The following is an 18630-nucleotide window of genomic DNA, read 5'->3' as shown; positions in this document are numbered from 1 at the left end:
AAAACGAACGGAAGATTCGTCAACTCGATCTAATCAACCTGACTGGTGCCTTCGAGGTTGTTCTACGGCTTCACGATATATCAGCATGATCTGATGGCTCGAGAACAGGTCCGAGTTTGCTTACAGCGTCGAGGTTGAGCTGGAAGAAAGTGACAGGGGCTAGGATTCGAGTAAGCAAGTAGTCGACCTGCGTTTCTCGAAGTTGGTCACGGTCGTGAGTGAGAGGGGAGTAGTCGAGTGTGGGTCAGGGTCGTCACGGGAGAGGACAAGCTGCTTCGGCTCGAGGTTCGACAGGCGGATTCCAAGCGGCTAATTTCCGAAACGTCGGCCTCTTCTTGGCCTTTCTCTTCTCCCCTCTGCCTCTTCTTCGACTTTCTCCCCTGACTAGTGATATCACCTCCCGACACGCCTTCTCTGTTCCCCCCCTCGCACGTCAACGCACCTTCCTCCGCCGGCTCAATCCCCTCCCAACTCTCCCCCACCTTCGAACCGGCCTTTTAACCTCCTTCCGCCGGTCCTTTCCCCCTCTGCTCAACCACGATGTCGACTGTTTCCCTCACGACTACCTACGAAGGCGAACCCTTCGAAATCCCTCCCTTCCCTTACGCCGACCTGCTTGAGACTGGGTATCCGTTCGGAGACTGGCGTGACCAACTTCGCGACGACGGATTCGCCGTAATCAAAGGAGCGATCCCACGAGACCGAGCGCTCGCTTACCGTCAGAAAGCGTTCGATTGGTTAGAGAGTTGGGATCGCGGGTTCGATAGGAACGATCCGACGACGTTCAAGGACGAATGTTTACCGATCAATAAAAGGGGAGGGATGTATTTCCATTATGGATTCGCTCAGGAACAATGGGTTTGGGATATTAGGTGCGAGGAGGGAGTTAGAGGAGCTTTTGAGAAACTTTGGGGAACCAAGGTCAGTTTTCTCTTTCATTCTTTCTCAAGCACCCTCCTCGCTTTTCGCTCACTTTCGGTTTGATTGGATCATGGTTATTAGGAGTTGGTGACTTCTCAGGACGGAGGTGCGATCATGTTACCTGGTAGACCTCCGATTCCCGATACTGAAAAGGTGAGCTTTAACCCTACATTCTCCCTTGCGCCACCGTGATGACCGTTGTGAGCTCCCTCGCCTCACCTTGCTGACAAACCTATCACGGTATCGACAGTCCTGGAAGCATATCGACCTCTGTCCCTCGAGGAAAGGATTCTTCGTCGCTCAAGGAATCGTCAATCTCAACGACAACGGTCCTGAAGATGGAGGGTTGATGGTCATCAAAGGTTCGAGTCGTTTGATCGAGCAATACTTCGATGAAAAGGGAAGACCTCCTCTTCGAGGCAGTGGCAAAGTGAGCTCAGTTCTCCCACTTGCAAAATCCTTTCTGCTCGTCTCGGCGTTGTTGGGACAGAAGACTGACGATTGTATGGGCTGACTCGTATTAGCAAATCGATTGGCACGCGTTCGATGAGGGCGAAATGCAATGGTTCTACGATCGAGGTTGTTCACTCGTCAAAGTTTGTGCTGAACCAGGAGATCTCATCCTCTGGGATTCTGCGTGAGTCTTTCTCTTCCCGCCCCTCCTCCTCAGTCTCACGAGTCCCCCTGACACCACCCTCTCTTCTCTCACGCTCTCAGCACGATCCATCAGAACTGTCCTCCTTCGGGCAAACGAGACCGTATCGTCACTTACGTATGCCAAGGTCCCGCTTCGCTCGTCACCGAAGAAGATCTCGCCGTTCGTAACCTCGCTTACAACGGTGGATTCGGAACCGTCAGTCCCATTTCCCTCTCATCCTCTCCTCTCTCTTGTCTCGAAGCTGACTCTCGGGATTTGAGGTACAGTCTCACGCCCCGTTCCATGGAACGTTCGCGATCACCGAACCGGCGACGGATGAGAATGGGAAGATTGATCCGGCTGGAGGAGAGAGGAAGAACTTGAGGAAGAGCACGGATGAGGTTTTGAAACTCGCGGGATTAAAACCTTACTCGACCTAGAGAAGGAGTTTGTTCGTAGTGCTTAGTGGTGCGAGTAGTCTGTGCCGTTCGATCAGTGATCTGTGCCATGCAGATTGATTATCAGTCGTTTCCAATCTTGTTGAGCTTCGTTTCCAATCTTGTTGAGCTTTGAGAGAAGTTGATCGAGAGCGAGGGCGCTGAACGGTAGAGAGTCCTCGAGCGACTGAACAGATGAGATACTCTCGTAGATAGGTGCTGCAGCCTAAAACTCGCTGATTTGTCTGAAGAGAACTGGAGAATCCTTTTTGTTTTCATTCGTTAAAAAGGAGGGGGGAAAGACTACGTACTGACAGAAGAAAGGAGAACGTCGTTATATCATATCTAAGTGTTCGTTACCCGCGAGAGATCAAAGCGATCAACGCTAGATGCTCTTCAAGTTTCGATTCCCCTTTTTACTCTTTCTTTTCCAATTTCGCCAACTTCTCTTCCTCATCCATCCTGTGCGCGAATTAAATCGAGTCAGTATAGCACACGAGACCCAACTAATCGAATCAGTATACGCACATTCGTTCAACATCCATTCCGATTCCCGGTACGCCTTCTCCCCTACGAACCCTCTTCTCTTCCTCCGCCTTCTCCCATTCGAGTCTCTTCTTCTCACTCTCTTCCTCCTCCTTAGTTCTCTGTTCCTTCGCATCCCTCCTCCTGATCCTCATTTTCAATTCCTTCGCCAATCCAGCATTGAACAAGAAGGTAGGAACGAAAACCATGATTAATCCATACCAACCCACTGTCTTCCACGCTGCTAACGTTTTCGGTACATCGAGGAGGAGGAAAGGAGTTACGGCGAAATTTAGGACGAGTTGAGTAGAGACGATACCGAGGACGTCGTAGGCTGATTTCAAGGGGGTTTGGGGAGGAGGGAGGATTTTGACTTTTTCGAGTGGAGCAGTGACGGGTTTCGAAGGGTCGAGTTTGAGCGAGGGGATAGGAGCGGGAGTCGCGCGAGAAGGAGAGGTCGTAGTCGAGCCGGGAGGGAGGAAGAAGGGTCGAACGTGGTTACGGAGGAGTCGACCGAGGGATTGGGCGAATCCACCGAGAACGAAAGTGAGGAGGTAACAAGGGTTGAAACCGTGCCATCTGTACGACGACCAAAAAACGCAATCAGCATCTCAGTGACGGATTGGTTCTGACGAGGACGTACAAAGCCGAGGTAATGAAAGTGATCTGAGTACTCTTAAAACTGTGAATTCGAACCGATACCCCATCAGAACACTGAAACGAGCTGAAAGGTAGTCTGTCGAACTCACCCGGGTTTCTTTCCCGTCTTTGCAACTCGTTTATAGATACATTCGCGCAACCAAACATTCGTATTCATATTCCAAGAATCGAGGAAGATCTTGAAATTCGGGGCGAGTTCGATCGAGGAGATACGGACGTTGCGAGATGCGTCGTAGTGGTTCGTTTGAGGGTTGTAACCGAGTCCGGCGATGATGAAGGCGGTTTCACTATGAGGAGTAAGCGAGGAGTCAGCGAAAGACAAGGAGAAACGGGAAAGGTTGAGGTGAACTCACGCCATGCACCAAACGGCATAGTATTTCGTTCGAGCTACGAATCCAGCCAGGTTCATGAATCCGATCCTGAGGTGGGAAGCGACAGGAATGAGCTCCAACACCGACAATTTTACGAAGAGAGTCGAGCGTTTCTTTACCTCTGCAACAAACTCCTCTTAGCGACAAATTTCCCTTCCAACAATCTATCCATCCCAAACTGACCCCCATACGTCGAATAAATGCCCAAAAACACCAAAGCGGTAATGAAACGTTTCATCGCTTTACGTTTCCTTCCCTTTGGGATCTCTTTCGAAGTGATTTGTTCCGGGATTTTAGTCGTAGAGGTTTCTTTCAGGTAGAGACGTTTCGAGGTGAAGGAATCGTAGGAACGATAGGTGTAGGAAGGTCCGGCTAGGATCGAAGGGAAGAACAGGCTGTCCGCGAGGGAAGCAAGTACGAATCAGTCTCATCCCGAAATTTCGTTCGAACTCGAGGAAACTCGCTGACCAGTAACCCATGAATTGTAGCAAGTTCGGTACGTTCTCGATCCTACTGGCTTGTTGAGTCTTGTCAAGTTTCTCGAGAGGTAATTGACCGTCGTAGACACTCCAGGCGAACGAAATCAGTTTCATCGTGAGTACCATTTGGGATCCCGTGATTTCGATCTCGCTCAAACCGTCGTTGCCTTCGATTTGACGTAGAATGTGACTGAGGAAAGATGAAGCGAGTCAGTCAAGTCAGAACGAGTTTCGCAAGAATGAAGAATCAATTCTCTTTCGAGAACTGCCTCTTCTTGCAGCTCCCGACCTGCATCTCGTCATCTGATCGAGAGAGTGTGTAACTCACTTGATAGCCAAATGACCCATAACGACGGCAAACACCAACCAAGGCATAGTTTTACCCCATTTCGCCTTGACCCCCAATTTCACGATCGTCCAAGTCGCAAGACAATCCAATACGAGTTCGAGGAACCCTTTCCTCAAGTTCAACGTGAGACAGAGGAACACGACGGAAGGGAGGAGGGAATAGAAATATTGAGCCGAGGAACGAGTCGTCGAGGGAAGGAAAGGGAATACGAGGGAGAGTGGGATCGAGAGGACGAGGAGGAGGATCACTTTGATTTGATCCGGCTAGACTCCGGGCGGAGAGAGTTTGAGTTAGAGTTCCCGGCTAGGAGAGACGTCGGGGAACAGAAAGTGGAGAGAGAAGAGAGAAGAACTGACTGATACACCGAGAGAGTCGCTAAGGTAACCCGATTCCTTGTCCAACAACATTATTCTAGCTTACTATCTCCTCGCCCGAGATTCGTGAACGTGGTTGAAGGGAGGAGTTGATCGAAAGATTCTCTCGCTTCTCTTCTCTTCTTTTCGATCACCCAGTTTTCTCGACTGCGCTTACTGGGAGCGCTCACGATTCCATACACCTACTTGAACACTTCGGCCACGCTCAAACAGTCAGGAGAAGTCAGGGAACCGCCACTTTTGGCTCATCTTTAATTTTCTTTCCAAATGGTCGGAGTATCATCCTCAGTCAAGCCCGCTCGATCAAAGTCAAATAGTAGGAAGTCCGTTACAAGTATTATGGCGCCTCCACCAGCTCCGACCGTTTCAAAGAGGTCGAGATCGTCTGAGAATGGCGTCGAAGAGGAAAAACCGAAAGCGAGGAGGAGTAAGAGTCAGAAACCAGACAAGCAGAGGGATACCAAGGAGAAAGAGAAGGGAAAGGACAAATCGAGCAAGAGGGGAAACAAGGGAAAGGGGAAAGAATCGACGTCGAATGAACCGAATGGTCCTTACAGGAGAGCTATGTATTCTGCGTTCTTGAATGATGCATTCGAAAAGCGATACAGAGTGAGCTAGTCTCCTCTCTCAGTCGATCAAGCGATTCCGCTAACACTGCGCAACAGGGAGATAATTCTTCATACAACGAAATCATTTCCCAATTCCGAGCACTCCTCCCTTCTTCCGCCTCTCTACCCGTCTCCCAAGATCCCTCGACCTCAACGCAACCTCCCTCGACGACCCCACTCGTGCAACTCCGTACTTGGCTCGACGCGTTAACTTCGGTCGTCTCGAAACTCGATCAATCGCATGAACCTCTCGTCGAGACGATCCTCGCTGTACCGTGGGCTACGACGGAAGAAGCGTTCGTGAGTGCTTATATGAGGTTCATTGGTGCGTTAGTCAGTGCGAGGACGGAATGGTTGAAAGGAGTACTCGATAAATGCGTAAAAGGCTTCAAATATCGTGAGATCATATCTTCTTACCCCGTTCTGTTGTTACCGCAACTCACCTTATCGTCATGAGTTTAGGTTCTCCATACACTCTCGCTTCCCCCGCTGCACTCCCTCATCTCACCCGTCGACTAATCTACACCCGTCTCCACTCCCTCCTCCGCTTGCTCCTTTCCCTCGTCCCCACCCTTTCCCCCTCCCTATCTCCTCTCCTCGCACTCCATTTCCCCTCTAAACGAGAACCCCGAGCCGCCCAAATCTGCTACATTGACAATCTCCTCTCCCTTACGGAATACTGTACCGCACTCGCCGAAGATGTCCTCACTCTCGTCGTTGAACGTGCTCTAAACATCGATGTCGAGATTCAAGGGGATCCGGAAGATTGGGAAGAAGTAGAGGAGGAAATGGAAGCGAGACAGGAAGCGGAATTGGCTCAAAAAGAGAGACAGAACAAGATTGATGATTTGAAAGCTGCGGTAGGGGATTTAGTTGATCGACCGATGACGGAAGATCCGACGGATTCGGATGATTCGGATCAGGATGATGATGATGATGATGATGATTCGGATGGAGGATTAGATTTAGAGAATTTGAGTTCGGACGACGATGAACCCGAACCGATCAACGATGAAGACGCAGTCAAGTTGGCGAGGAAGGGAAATGCGAAAATGAGTGAAGCGGCGATTCGGAAAGTGTTGGACAATCGGTCGAAATTGGATGGGATCCTTCGAGTCGTCCTCGATCATCTAGCAGCAGCTCACGACGATAATCGATCTACGACTGTTCCTCCTACTCCTGCTTCAGTAGCTACTCCGACCGTCAAATTCGGTGAACTATCAACCGCGACTGAATTCCCATTCGATTTCCGAGATCCTCAATCTTCCGCCCAATCGACTCCTTGCGGCTCGAAAGAACCTACTCCCACTCCTCTCGACCTCCCTCCATCCGCCGAACAACTCGAACGACGAACAACCCTCTTCCGTACCTTGCTCGACATCTTCGATCGAACTCTGTTGCGAACGTTCAAAACTCGAAACGTTCAATTCGTACTCTTCTACCTCTGTTCCCGCGACACTACCGCCTCGGATCATTTCGTCGGAGTTCTCCTCGGTCGAGCTCTCTTCGACGTCGATGCTCCTTCAGTAACGAGGGTAGCGGCAGCAGGATATGTCGCTTCTTTCGTCGCGAGGGCGAAGTTTGTCGATTCTGGGATGACGAGAAAAGTCGTGAGACATTTGTGTCAGTACTTGGAGGGACAGATGGACGATTTCGCGAGGTTTGGAGGAAATGGAACGGGGAGGGGAGGGATCGGTGGGCAAGAATTACCTGTGTTTTATGCGGTTTCTCAGGCGGTGTTCTATATCTTCTGCTTCAGGTGGAAGGATCTACTCGAGGAGGAGGAGGATATCGATGATGAGGTTGGGTTGCTGGGTTTAGACGCGGGGAGGAAATGGATGATGGGATTGGAGACTCTGAAGAAAGCGGTTAGCTCGAGCTTTAATCCACTCAAGGTGAGCCGCTTCTCTCTCCTCGATTACTCGTAGCTCATGCTCAAACTGCATGGCCTAGGTCTGCGCTCAACCTGTCGTCGCTCAATTCGCTTCAATCGCTCACAAAACTGGATTCATGTATTGTTACTCGATAATCGAAGGCAATCGACGATCCGCATCCTACCGAGATCCTACGCAAACAACTCCCTCCTCCGTTCCTCCGACTCCAGGAGTCGGCGTTCCCATGCCTCCTCTTCGATCCGTTTCGACTTCTTCTCTCCTCACTACCCTCACCGCAAACTCCCTCTCCCTCGGCTCTTCTTCTTCGAGTAACATGACTCCAAGTGCGACGACTACTCCTCTCACGACCCCCTCGATCGCACCTCGTCAACTCCTCGTCGCAGAAGAAATGGATTCCTTCTTCCCCTTTGATCCTTTCAAACTCCCCCTCTCCTCGGTCTACATCGACGAGATCTATCGAGAATGGGAAGGAGCCGACGAAGACGACGATGACGATGACGACGAATCCGATACCGCAACCGACGACGATTCATCAACTGACGCATCGACTTCCCAAGCTTCGGAGGACGAAAAGAGTTGGACGGCGAGTGGTGGATTGGCAGTTCCTGGAATGCACAAGAGAGGTGGAGCGAATAGTCCGATGCACGAAGACGAGGAGGACGAGGTGGCGAGAAGTTTCGAGGCGATGAGTATCTCTTTCTCGCCGGATCATGCGAGTTTCGGAGGGAGGAGGGCGTTCGAACAAGCCCAGAACGCGAGGAGGGGGAAAGTGATTGGTTGAGGAGGAGTGTGTTGTATCAGTTTAGTTCGCACCTAGTTTTCGTTCGTTCGTTTATCGCTTTTTTCTGTTTATTCGCAAAGGTTTCTCTTGGTTTATTGTTTTCCGGGTTTTCTCTTCTACCTTTGATGCTGTAACAATGACGTTCTTGCTATTCCGACCACTCTTCGCTCATTGCTGCTGACGAGAGAGAAGAAGAATCACGCGAAGCGAAAACCTTTGCACTCCTTCTTCTCCAGACCCAACCTGTCGCGCTCAATGTTGCACTAGAGCGCTAGAACGTACATGAGGCGAATGTCAGAAGATCTCGAGCCTTAGCAAACTTTGCTGTCGAGACATCGTCGAAATCCTCTCGAAAAGAAACGAAAGAAACATTTCAACCTTCGCGGTTGTTCTTTTGTGATATTAGCATTACGTTGCGGTCATTCTCTACGTTCCTCCTCCTCTCCACCACCTGAGCGCACCATCTTCTCCACCAGAGACGAGTCTTCCGCCTCCTAATCCAGCGCTTGCTCCTCCGAGCCCTTCCACGGAAGCAGCTCCAGTTTCCGGTGCCCACGCGAGCGACCATACGTCTCCGGAATGATCTCGAAGCGTCGACAGTGCTGAAGAAGGAGCCGAGAGGTCGAAAAGTTTGATCGTTCCATCCGCGGATCTACCGAATTTGTCGAGCGTCAGTCCGGCGTTTCAAAGGAAGAATCTTGAGAAAGAGTCTTCAGAGTCAGAGAGAGACGATGAGGACTCACCCGCTAGCTAGTAGCCTTTCGTTCCTCGCTTCGACGCTAACGACCCATCCTTCGTGACCTCCCAAACTAGCTACTTGACCTCTCCGACTTCCACCACCTGCGGCTCCAGTCGAAGCAGCAGTGAGTGCTCGGAGGTCGAAGACGTTGACTCGTTTATCGTCGGAAGCGGTGATTAGGAGGGAGGAGGTGAACGTGATTGAACGGATTGGTGCAGAGTGAGCTAAGTTATTCCAACGAACCATCAGATCGACAAATTGGAGATCAGATGAGGGAAGGGACGAACCTGGGAATGTTGAAACGAGAGAACCAGTTTCGGAATCGAATAAAGTCACGTAACCCGTTTCACTCGCGACTGCTAACAGGTTACCTCCGTTGCTCTAAATAGTTACAAGCTTCAATATAGATCATTCATGAACGTCGAATGAACGAAAAGGACTCACATATCGAACTGCTGAACCGAATTGACCACTCGCGTCGAGAGTCGCTAGTTCGTTTCCGAAATCTTCTGTCGAAGCCCACAATACTTTCACTCTGCCTTCGTTCCCCGCCGTAGCCATCACCTCTTGTCGTGGATTCAGTGATAGTCCCCATGATTCAGCTGCGGGAGAAAGTGCCCTGTCAGTCTAGGGAAGAGAAAAAAAACCTTCGGTTTATTTCCGGCCCTGACTAACCTGGACCCAATTGTTTCCTCCCTTCTTGCACCCCATCGAGATTAAACCGACTGACTACACTATCGATCGAATTCGAGACGAAGAATGAAGCGCCTTGAGGAGATTTATCGACGTCAAGACCGACAATCCCTAGCGATTTCGGAGGTCGTACTGTCCTCGCCGGATTCGTGGGTGCAGCAGGATTCCTATTCTCATCACCATTCTTCATCAGCGTCGAATAGAGCGGAAGAGACGGGCAAGAACGTACCAAATCTTGATTGTATGATCTGCCGATCCAGTCAGGACCACCTGACCTCCCTGAGCTCTGTTCGCCCATCTCGTACACCATACCGCATCGGAATGACCATTCGAGCGTCCGCCCGGGGTCGGAGGAGGTGAGGTAGGGTTGTTGTCGCGAGGAAGGACCGAAGAGTTCGATGATGCGGGAGAAACTCCTTCGAGGAGATACGTTGCCGACTGTTGGACGAGTCGTTAGCTACAGACTAGCTCGATTGATTGATTGTTCACTCACCATGGCAAACGCGAGTGAAGAGGGTCGAGGGAGACCTTGATCAAGAATCAAGATCGAGAATCTTTCCTTCCTTCGGCTCCTTCCAGTCGCCTTCCGGTGTCTAGCGCGTAAAGACCAGATACAGAAGCTTTCCAACACTGCCGGAGTAGCTCGTCATTGCCTCGTCCTCGAAAGCAAGCTCGTCCTCACCTTCATCTTTTCGTCATCGATCGAAGCCGAGTACAACTATCGCTGAAGGGAGATCGGGCTACTCGACCTGAAGGTTCATCGTAAGTACCTCGTGTTTGCGCTGTGCCTTGTCGTCGTTGACCTTTGCAGTTGTTTCTCTCGTCTTGAAACAGAAGCTTCGTTACCTCACCTTCTGCTCCTCCCACCTGGTCGCAGTAGGAACCCCCCTCGATGATCCCCTACCTTCCGTACGACGTGCTCGAAAGCATTATCGAAAAGTTGGACGGCGAAGGCGACCTCGCTCGCTGTTGTTTGACGTCGAAGGTGCTCCTCGCGGCGGCTCGAACCCAACTTTACATGACCGTTGGCGTTTGGATTGTTGGATACAAGAAAAGTGGGAACGGGCCGAAGACCGACGGAATCTACGCGGACACGAGCGTTCTTCTCTCAACTCTACGTCGAAATCCACACCTATCTTCCCTCGTTCGCAACGTCAACTTCCATTATGCGATATTCTCCACAGATGACGAGGATTCACTACCGCCTCCACTCCTTCCCTCCGAACTGCCGCAACTCCTCGACGAGCTTCTCCAGCTTTTGACCCTGGCGAAACGCTTGAATTTCAACCTCAAGCAATGCTACCAAGCAGAAATGGACGAGGCCGTCGGGCGTTATCAAGATGCCCATCAGGACAACGATACTCCATCGTTCCGTTTTTCGTGTTGGTGGGAAAGGAGCGACGACGTGGTTCTTCGTGGAAAGTACGAAGGCTTCGAGCAGAACTGGCATTCTAACCCATCCAGCTCAACTTTGTCCTTGTCTTCCTTCCTCGAGCGATCCAAAACTTCCCTGCGCGACCTGACTGTTAACCTCGACGACGATCTGGATCTGAGGAGTTTCATTCACCTCGAACGTCTTCGCCTCTTATTGCCCCTTGATTCGTCCAAGATGTCCGTGACCGCAACTCGAGTCCTCTCACCTCTCTCCTCCCTTCGATCCCTTCTGCTCGCCGATTTTACTCATGGAGGAGCTTCCATCGAATTACTCACAACCGGAAAACTCGCATCCGCTCTCCCTTCTCGTCTGACGCTTCTCGCCGTGGGATACGACTGCAACGATCCCTCGCCTGCCGCCGCTCTCTCACTCCTTCGTGCTCTACCGGCAGCGAGCAGCTTGAAGATGGTCAATCTTTTCAGTGATCGGGAGGAAGATGTCGAGGGGAAAGGTTCAATCAGGAAAGAAGATCGCTTACAATGGGTTGATGAGAATGACCTGGTTGAGGAGTTTAGCCAAAAAGGAATCCGATTGACTCTCGTTGAGGATTGGAATTGGTAAATTCTGTTAAGGTTTGCTTCTCACTCTCCTCTTGCTTTCCTCTCGACGAGCCTTGACATTGACCCATTCACAGAGAACGAGTCCGTTGTCTCTGTTGGCTGCGACTCAGGGTCACGGGAAGAAGATGAGGAGGATGAACCGAGAAAATCTGGAAATTGTTTCGTCGAAAGTGTTTGTCGCTCGTTGTGCGTTGTAAAGATGGTTTGTTTTTGTCCTGTTACTTCGCCTGGATCCTCTATCCTGGTGAGAGGGAACCGGCTATTGTCGTCGTCGTCGAATTTCTCCGCGCTGAAGGCACGGATCGCTTTTCGAATGAAACGCGGACCTCTCGAAATCGGATCGCTTCTCTCTCCTACTTCTTCCCTCCAACGCGAGCTTTTGCAGTTCCCTGTCGTAAGTTATTCTCGACCCTACTACCTTACCTCGTCGTGTCTGATACGCTGACCCCCTTTCACCTTGCATGCTCCTGCAGGACCCTTTTACTCTCCTCCTCTTTGCTCTAACTCCCGTCACTCGTGTCCGACCGTATCGATCGAACCAGTCGAATCCACTTGATGGTCCCCTTCATCCCTTACGACGCGCTCGAATGCATCTTCGAACACGTGGAGGACGATCAAGATCTCGCTCAAAGCTGTCTGGCTTCGAAGGCTCTCCTCTCGGTAGCTCGACCTCGACTCTACGAAACCATTCGCATTGAGGTGGTCGAATATGAGATGCAAGAAACACGTGGGCACGAGACAATCAGTACGATGAGGTACGGATTGCAATCGAAGACGGAGACTCTCCTCTCCATCCTTCGCCATAAATTGCACCTCCGTTCTCTCGTTCGAACGGTGGACTTGACGTACGACCCCTTCCTAGACGACGAGGAGATGCCGCCAACCTCACTCCTTCGCCCTGAACCGACGGAACTTCTGGATGAACTTCTCCAACTCTTCACCTCAGCAAAACATTTCCACCTCGATCTCCCCGAATGCTACCAAGCAGAATTGGACGAAGCTGTCGAACGTCATCAACTCTCTGGTCAGAATAGTGAAATCCCCTCCTTCCGTCTGGCGAGTTTCTCCGAGAGCAGCGCTGCGGTTCTCCGTGGAAAGTATCGAGGCTTCCATCGATCCTGGATCCGTGACGCAGACGAACCATCCTTACCTTCTCTCCTCGTACGATCACAACACTCCCTCCGAGACCTCTTCGCCCCCCTCGAAGATTTGGATTTCAGGAGTTTCACTCGCCTTGAGCGTCTTCACCTTTGGTTGCCCTACGGCTCGACCACGGCGGCCGAGAACGTCTTACAAGTCCTTTTTCCACTCTCCTCCCTCCGTACCCTCGTCCTTACCGATGCAGTTGAAGGCCTCGCAACCGTCCACCTCCTCGCAACTGGAAAACTTGCCGACGCACTCCCTTCCCTTCTCGCGACTCTCTTGATCGAATACGACTACAAAGAGACCGTACCCGATGCCCCTCTTTCGTTCCGTCGCGCTCTTCCCGCCACGAGTAAATTGAAGAGGGTTAACTTCCTCCGTTACACGATTGAAGACGGCGACTTCGAAGAGGAGGGGACTCGTAGGACTGGACAAGAGGGAATCGAAGAGAGTAAAGAGGGTGATCTGATTGGAGAGTATGAGAAAAGGGGAATCAGGCTGAGTTTCGACGAGGAATGGTTGACGTGGTGAAATGTGTGAGGTTGTCTCTTCCTTTCGAGCTCGCTTGCCTCGCATCTGACCTCGACATCTCCCCTTGTAGGCAATGCAGATGGTCTCCTTCTTTCGACATCAATCACGGATACGGACGATCGGAAGAAGCTCGCGAGGACTGTTTGGAAGTGAAGGAATCTATCGTCGAGAGGGGTCTGAACCGTCTGCTTGAAGGTGTCTTGTTAGAACTCTGTTACTATGTCCTATGCAAGGCTGTTTGTCGTTGGTCGTTATCCTTTCCGTTCTGTCGCACGGACAGCGTCGCAAGGTTTTCTCGATTCAAGCTCGAGAGGGGCCACGGTTCTTTGGCTTCTCGCGCGCGCGCGCCAGCTCAACACTGCTAGCTCTCGTCTTCGTCTCACATCCGTAATCGTGTCACAGGTTGCTCACAACTCGACGCAGTAACCTCGGGAGAAGTCGAGCAAATTTCTTCTCTTTCTCTGTCTCTTCTCTTTCTCTGTCTCTTCTCTTTCTCTGTCTCTTCTCTTTCCCTCCTTCCTCCGTTAGGGTCCTCTCGCTTCCTCGTCGTAAGTAACAATCGACTCTAATACTGTCCCTTTGGCGTGTGTGATCTGCTGACTCTTGTTTCATCCCTTCTCTTGAAGATCTCGTCATCATCTCTTTCTCTCTTCCCCCTTCCAGCTTCTCGCTCCAATTCCGACTCTGCTGGATCACATGGTTCCCTCCCTTCCGTACGACGCGCTCGAAAGCATCCTCGACCAGGTGAACGACAATAGAGATCTCGCTCAATGTTGTTTGACTTCAAAGACCATCCTCTCGATCGCTCGACCCCGACTCTACGCCATGATCCGTGTGCGGGCTCTCGGTTACGACTATGAAGAAACATGGGAGTTCTTGCTGATCAAGAGCATCGGGTCGGACCCGAAATCACGTGTCCTTTTCTCGACCCTACGCCAAAATCCTCACCTCTGCTCCCTCGTACGCAAGGTCGACTTCCTGTTCATGCCTTTCATTCAAGAAGACTACGCTGAGCCACCAACCTCAATGCTTCCCTTCGAGCCGCTGCACCTTCTCGAGGAACTTTTCCAACTCTTCACCTCAACGAAGCACTTTCATTTTCTCCTCCCTCGATGTTACCTAGCGGAGATAGACGAGGCTATCGAACGTTATCAAATGGTCACTGAGAACAACGGAATTCACTCGTTCAACCTCACGCTCCATGTCGACTCCTACGACGAGGTTCTCGGAGGAGCGTACGAAGGCTTCGTGCAGGCCTCGGATATCGACACTTCCAGCTCAATCTTGTCTTTGGCTTCTTTCCTCGAACGATCTCAGGATTCCCTCCGCTCCTTGCATATTCAGTCGTTCGACGACGATTTGAATCTTGAAAGCTTCGTCCACCTCGAACGGCTCTGCCTCGAGCTACCCTCAGATTTCTCCAAGGCATCCACGAACGTCGCTCGAATGCTTGCGCAAGTCCCCTCGTCCACCTCGAACGGCTCTGCCTCGAGCTACCCTCAGATTTCTCCAAGGCATTCACGAACGTCGCTCGAATGCTTGCGCAAGTCCCCTCCCTCCGGGTTCTTCTTCTCGACTCACGGAAGGAGGAGATTCTCGTCGAGCTGCTCGCAACTGGAAAACTTGTCACTGCTCTCCCTCCCCGTCTCTCTCATCTTTCTATCGGGATCGGCTACGCATACCCCTCGCCTGCGCTGGTTCTTCCGTTCCTTCACGCTCTTCCGGACGCGAGCAACCTGAAAAGGATCAATGTCTTCAATAGCTGGGATGAGCTTATGCCTTTCGGGGAAGATCAACACACGGATCTGGTCGAAGAGTTTGGCAAAAAAGGGATTCAAGTCAGTTTCGACGAGAAATGGACGAATTGGTGGGAATTTTAAGGTTTGCATCTCTTTCTCCTCTCGCTTCTGTTGCGACCATCCTTGACTTTTTCCCATTCACAGCGAACAAGTTCGTCATCCCTGCTAGCCACTTCGGATCTTTGGAAGAAGATGAGGAGGATTGAACGAGAAGAATGTCGGAATCATTCGGTCGGGCGTGTTTGTCGATTCGTTGCGCTGTGTAAAGATGGTTTGTTTCTGTCCTTTTGCTTCGCTGGATCCTCTCTCCTGCTGAGACGGAACCGGCTATTGTCGTCGTCGTCGAATTTGTCCGCGGCGAAGGCACGGATCGCTTTTCGAATGAAACGCGGGCCTCTCGAAATCGAATCTCTTCTCTCTCTTCCTTCTCCTTCCCTCCTACCGAGCTTCCGCGCATCCCTGTCGTGAGTCATTCTCGATGCTACTACCTCACAGCGTCGTGTCTGATTCGCTGATTCTCTTTCGTTTTGCATTCTGCCCTTCGCTCTCCTCCTCTTTGCTCTATCAGTCGTCGCTCGCCTCCGTCTGTACCGACTCATCAATAACAGTCACTTCATGCTACCCGCACTTCCGTACGACGCGCTCGAATGCATCTTCGAAAAGGTGGAGGGTAAGCAAGATCTCGCTCGATGCTGCTTAAGCTCGAGGGCTCTCCTCTCGGTAGCTCTAGCACAGCTCTACGAGACCGTTCACATCCAGGCGCTCGAGTATCAGATCAAGGTAAAATCCGGGAACGAGACGCTCGTCACGATGAAGTACGGACCGCAGCCGAAAACGACAACTCTCCTCGCCACTCTTCGCCAACATTCGCACCTACATTCCCTCGTTCGCAATGTCAGCTTAACACACATGCTGTTATTCACAAAGAAGGAGGAGCTGCCACCGCTTTCACTCCTTCGCCCCAATCCAACGGAACTTCTGGATGAACTTCTCGAACTCTTCACCTCAGCAAAACACTTTCATCTCGATCTCCCCAGATACTACCAGACCGAGATGGACGAAGCCGTCGGACGTCATCAACTCGTTACTCAGTACAACAGGATTCCCTCGTTCAGTCTGGCGCAGTCGACCGAAAGGCTCGACGTGGTTCTCCGTGGAAAGTACGACGGCTTCCAACAATCCTGGTACTATGACCCGCCCGGCTCATCCATAACTTCTCTCCTCGTACAATCACAACACTCCCTCCGATACCTCTCCATCTTCCTCGACAAAGATTTAGATCTCAGGAGTTTCACTCACCTCGAGCGTCTTCGCCTTTGGTGAGCCTCCGATTCCTCCACGCCGGTCGAGAGCGTCTCGAAAGTCCTTCCGCCACTCTTCTCCCTTCGTACCCTCGTCCTTGCCGATGGAGTTGGAAGCCTCGCAACCATCCGCCTCCTCGAATCCGAAAAACTTGCCGACGCTCTTCCTCCCCGTCTCGTTAGTCTCTCGATCGAACACAACAACAAGGAGGCCCCGAGTGATCTGTGTCTGTCGCTCCTTCAAGCTCTTCCGGCCACGAGCGAGTCAGGACGGTCAACTTCTCCTACTGGTGGGACGAACGTGGACTCCCAGAGGGAAATGAAGCAGATGAACTGATGGACAAGTTCGCGGAAAGAGGAATCAAATTGAGTCTCAGCGAGTATTGGTGAATCTGGTAAAGCCTGCGAGATTTTTCGCTTTCGTTCCCTCTGTACCCGCTACTCTCCCTAACATTTCTCTGCTTGGACAACAGACGTTCTCAAGAATTTTTCAATAGCTACGCACACGAATTACCGGAAGGATCAGAGGAGATTGGTCAATCTACGGGTCGAAAAGTCGAAGCTCAATTCTATTCTGTCGGAAGCTGTTTTCTGTCTCCCTTTTTTTTCTGTTTAGACCTGTTCACTGTATGGAATGCTTCGCTCTCGTTCTTCACTGCCGGTCGACGGTTTTCGAACTACTACTAGTTCTTCCAAGACTCTTGCGTAAGACTTGCGAATTAGAACCCGAAACTTGAAGCTTGAAGCGATATGTATTCCTCTCTTCTCCTCTCCGTGCGCGCGTCTTCAGTCCCTCGTCGTGAGTTACACTCGACACTCACACTCTTTCGCCAGCGCACGCGGGTCGCTGACTCCCTTTCATCTCGTCATCCTTGATCTCATTTCCTCTCCATCTATCTCTCGCCCCTTTCCAGCTGCTCATTCCTACTCAGCTCTCCATCAATGATCTCCTTCCTTACCTACGACGAGCTCAAATGCATCCTCGACCACGTGGAAGACACTTCCGATCTCGCTCGATGTTGTTTGGTCTCGAAGGCTCTCCTCACGGCGGCACGAGCCCGACTCTACGCCAGCATCAGCGTTTGGATTGTCGGCTATCTGGATCATCGAGGCTCACGACCGGTTAGATACGGATTGGAACCGAACACAGCCCTCCTCCTCTCGAAACTTCGCCGCAATCCCAACCTTGTTTCGCTCGTTCGTAACGTTGTCTTCGTTACTGACCATGAAGACGACGACGGGGAACCAACTCCACAATTTCCCTGTAAACCGTCGGTTCTTATCGATGGGCTCTTACGATTTTTGACTTCGGCGAAACACTTCCGATTCAACAATCCGACACCACGGGTCCTGGCTGAGATGGACCAAGCAGCTGAACGTCATCAAATCTCGAATGGAGTCAGAGGAAACCCTTCGTTCAGTCTCGGGCGTGCCTACCCGATTCGAGATCACGGCGACTCGATTCTCCGCGGAGCGTATGAAGGCTTCAAGCAGACCGTAGCAACGAGCGCACTCGGCTCGAACCTTCCGTTGGCTTCACTCCTCACGCGCTCGCAAGACACCCTCCGTTACCTGTCCGTATGGCTCGACGACGATTTGGTTCTCAGCAGTTTCAAGCACTTCGAACGTCTCCGTCTCTATTCACCCAGCGACACGCCGAAGGCAGTCACAAACGTCTTTCGCGTCCTCTCACCGCTCTCCGTGATCCGCACCCTTGTCCTCGTCGAAGAGATCACAGGAGAAGCTAGCGTCTACCTCATCGCGACCGGAAAACTCGCCACCGCTCTCCCTCCCCATCTCGTCAGCCTCTCCGTCGAGTACAACTACAAAGACGCCTCGCCTGAGTTCGTTCGTCTGTTCCTTCGCGCTCTTCCCGCTACAAGTAATCTGAAGAGGGTCAATTTCCACAATGGGTGGGATGAACCTAAACGTCCTGGAGGAAGCCAAGCAGTCCTTTTGATTGGAGAATCTGGAGAACGAGGAATCAGGTTGAGTTTCGGTGAGAAATGGTTGATTTGGTAAAGTTTTCAATCCGTAAGTTCTTCTCATTTCAACCTCTGTCTTGTGGCAAATCTCCCTGACGTTTTCCCTTCTGACACACAGATAGCTCCGTCGTCTTTGGGACAGCTACGAGTGCAAAGTTGTGGCAGAAGTTGAGGAGGATCGTTGGCCTGCGTCGAATCGTGATTTTGTTTTCCGTTTGTCCGAGGTAGTTTGTCTCGCTTTGTGGATCTTTGTTCCGAGTCAAGATAGTTCGTTTTCGTAGCTCACTGTCGTCGCCTCATCGGAGCAGCAACAGGAACGGCGCCCAGAATCCTGAGTCAAAGGTCGAAAAGCTCGCCGGCTCTCTCTTCACCCCTCAACGAATCCATCGTCTCGCTTCTCGATAAGC

The 18630-nt window shown here is 51.4% G+C and overlaps 7 protein-coding genes across 7 annotated transcripts; 5 read left to right on the top strand and 2 right to left on the bottom strand.

Moving 5' to 3' along the window:
* Nucleotides 1–540: 540 nt before the first annotated feature.
* JCM6883_002358 (uncharacterized protein) lies at nt 541–1998 on the top strand (the record flags this gene model as incomplete). The annotated part of the gene is made up of 6 exons (XM_076629041.1): nt 541–921; nt 1003–1074; nt 1172–1351; nt 1446–1558; nt 1639–1774; nt 1846–1998. 6 exons carry the CDS (start codon nt 541–543, stop codon nt 1996–1998), a joined length of 1035 nt encoding a protein of 344 aa, XP_076491224.1.
* Nucleotides 1999–2411: 413 nt separating this feature from the next.
* Nucleotides 2412–4786, bottom strand: ALE1 (lysophospholipid acyltransferase; the record flags this gene model as incomplete). The annotated part of the gene is made up of 9 exons (XM_076629040.1): nt 2412–2457; nt 2524–3099; nt 3164–3202; nt 3270–3467; nt 3534–3599; nt 3671–3946; nt 4020–4220; nt 4359–4642; nt 4736–4786. 9 exons carry the CDS (start codon nt 4784–4786, stop codon nt 2412–2414), a joined length of 1737 nt encoding a protein of 578 aa, XP_076491223.1.
* A 306-nt stretch (nt 4787–5092) lies between these two features.
* On the top strand, nt 5093–8037 carry RRN3 (rDNA-binding RNA polymerase I transcriptional factor; the record flags this gene model as incomplete). The annotated part of the gene is made up of 4 exons (XM_076629039.1): nt 5093–5362; nt 5419–5758; nt 5824–7256; nt 7315–8037. 4 exons carry the CDS (start codon nt 5093–5095, stop codon nt 8035–8037), a joined length of 2766 nt encoding a protein of 921 aa, XP_076491222.1.
* Nucleotides 8038–8463: 426 nt separating this feature from the next.
* On the bottom strand, nt 8464–9965 carry JCM6883_002355 (WD40 repeat domain-containing protein; the record flags this gene model as incomplete). Its single annotated transcript, XM_076629038.1, has 7 exons — nt 8464–8689; nt 8781–9000; nt 9064–9157; nt 9221–9378; nt 9452–9636; nt 9699–9907; nt 9963–9965. The coding sequence occupies 7 exons, from the start codon at nt 9963–9965 to the stop codon at nt 8464–8466; spliced, it is 1095 nt and encodes a 364-aa protein (XP_076491221.1).
* Nucleotides 9966–10487: 522 nt separating this feature from the next.
* JCM6883_002354 (uncharacterized protein) lies at nt 10488–11465 on the top strand (the record flags this gene model as incomplete). Its single annotated transcript, XM_076629037.1, has 1 exon — nt 10488–11465. One exon carries the CDS (start codon nt 10488–10490, stop codon nt 11463–11465), a length of 978 nt encoding a protein of 325 aa, XP_076491220.1.
* A 554-nt stretch (nt 11466–12019) lies between these two features.
* Nucleotides 12020–13138, top strand: JCM6883_002353 (uncharacterized protein; the record flags this gene model as incomplete). The annotated part of the gene is made up of 1 exon (XM_076629036.1): nt 12020–13138. One exon carries the CDS (start codon nt 12020–12022, stop codon nt 13136–13138), a length of 1119 nt encoding a protein of 372 aa, XP_076491219.1.
* A 4042-nt stretch (nt 13139–17180) lies between these two features.
* JCM6883_002352 (uncharacterized protein) lies at nt 17181–18260 on the top strand (the record flags this gene model as incomplete). Its single annotated transcript, XM_076629035.1, has 1 exon — nt 17181–18260. The coding sequence occupies one exon, from the start codon at nt 17181–17183 to the stop codon at nt 18258–18260; it is 1080 nt and encodes a 359-aa protein (XP_076491218.1).
* Between the last annotated feature and the right edge of the window lie 370 nt (nt 18261–18630).

The sequence above is a fragment of the Sporobolomyces salmoneus genome, assembly GCF_050403485.1.
Source record: "Sporobolomyces salmoneus JCM6883 DNA, S_salmoneus_JCM6883_v1_ctg3, whole genome shotgun sequence".
Classification (NCBI taxonomy): Eukaryota; Fungi; Basidiomycota; class Microbotryomycetes; order Sporidiobolales; family Sporidiobolaceae; genus Sporobolomyces; species Sporobolomyces salmoneus.
Note: the sequence above shows the minus strand (reverse complement) of the source record. Positions and strands in the feature narration are given on the sequence as shown.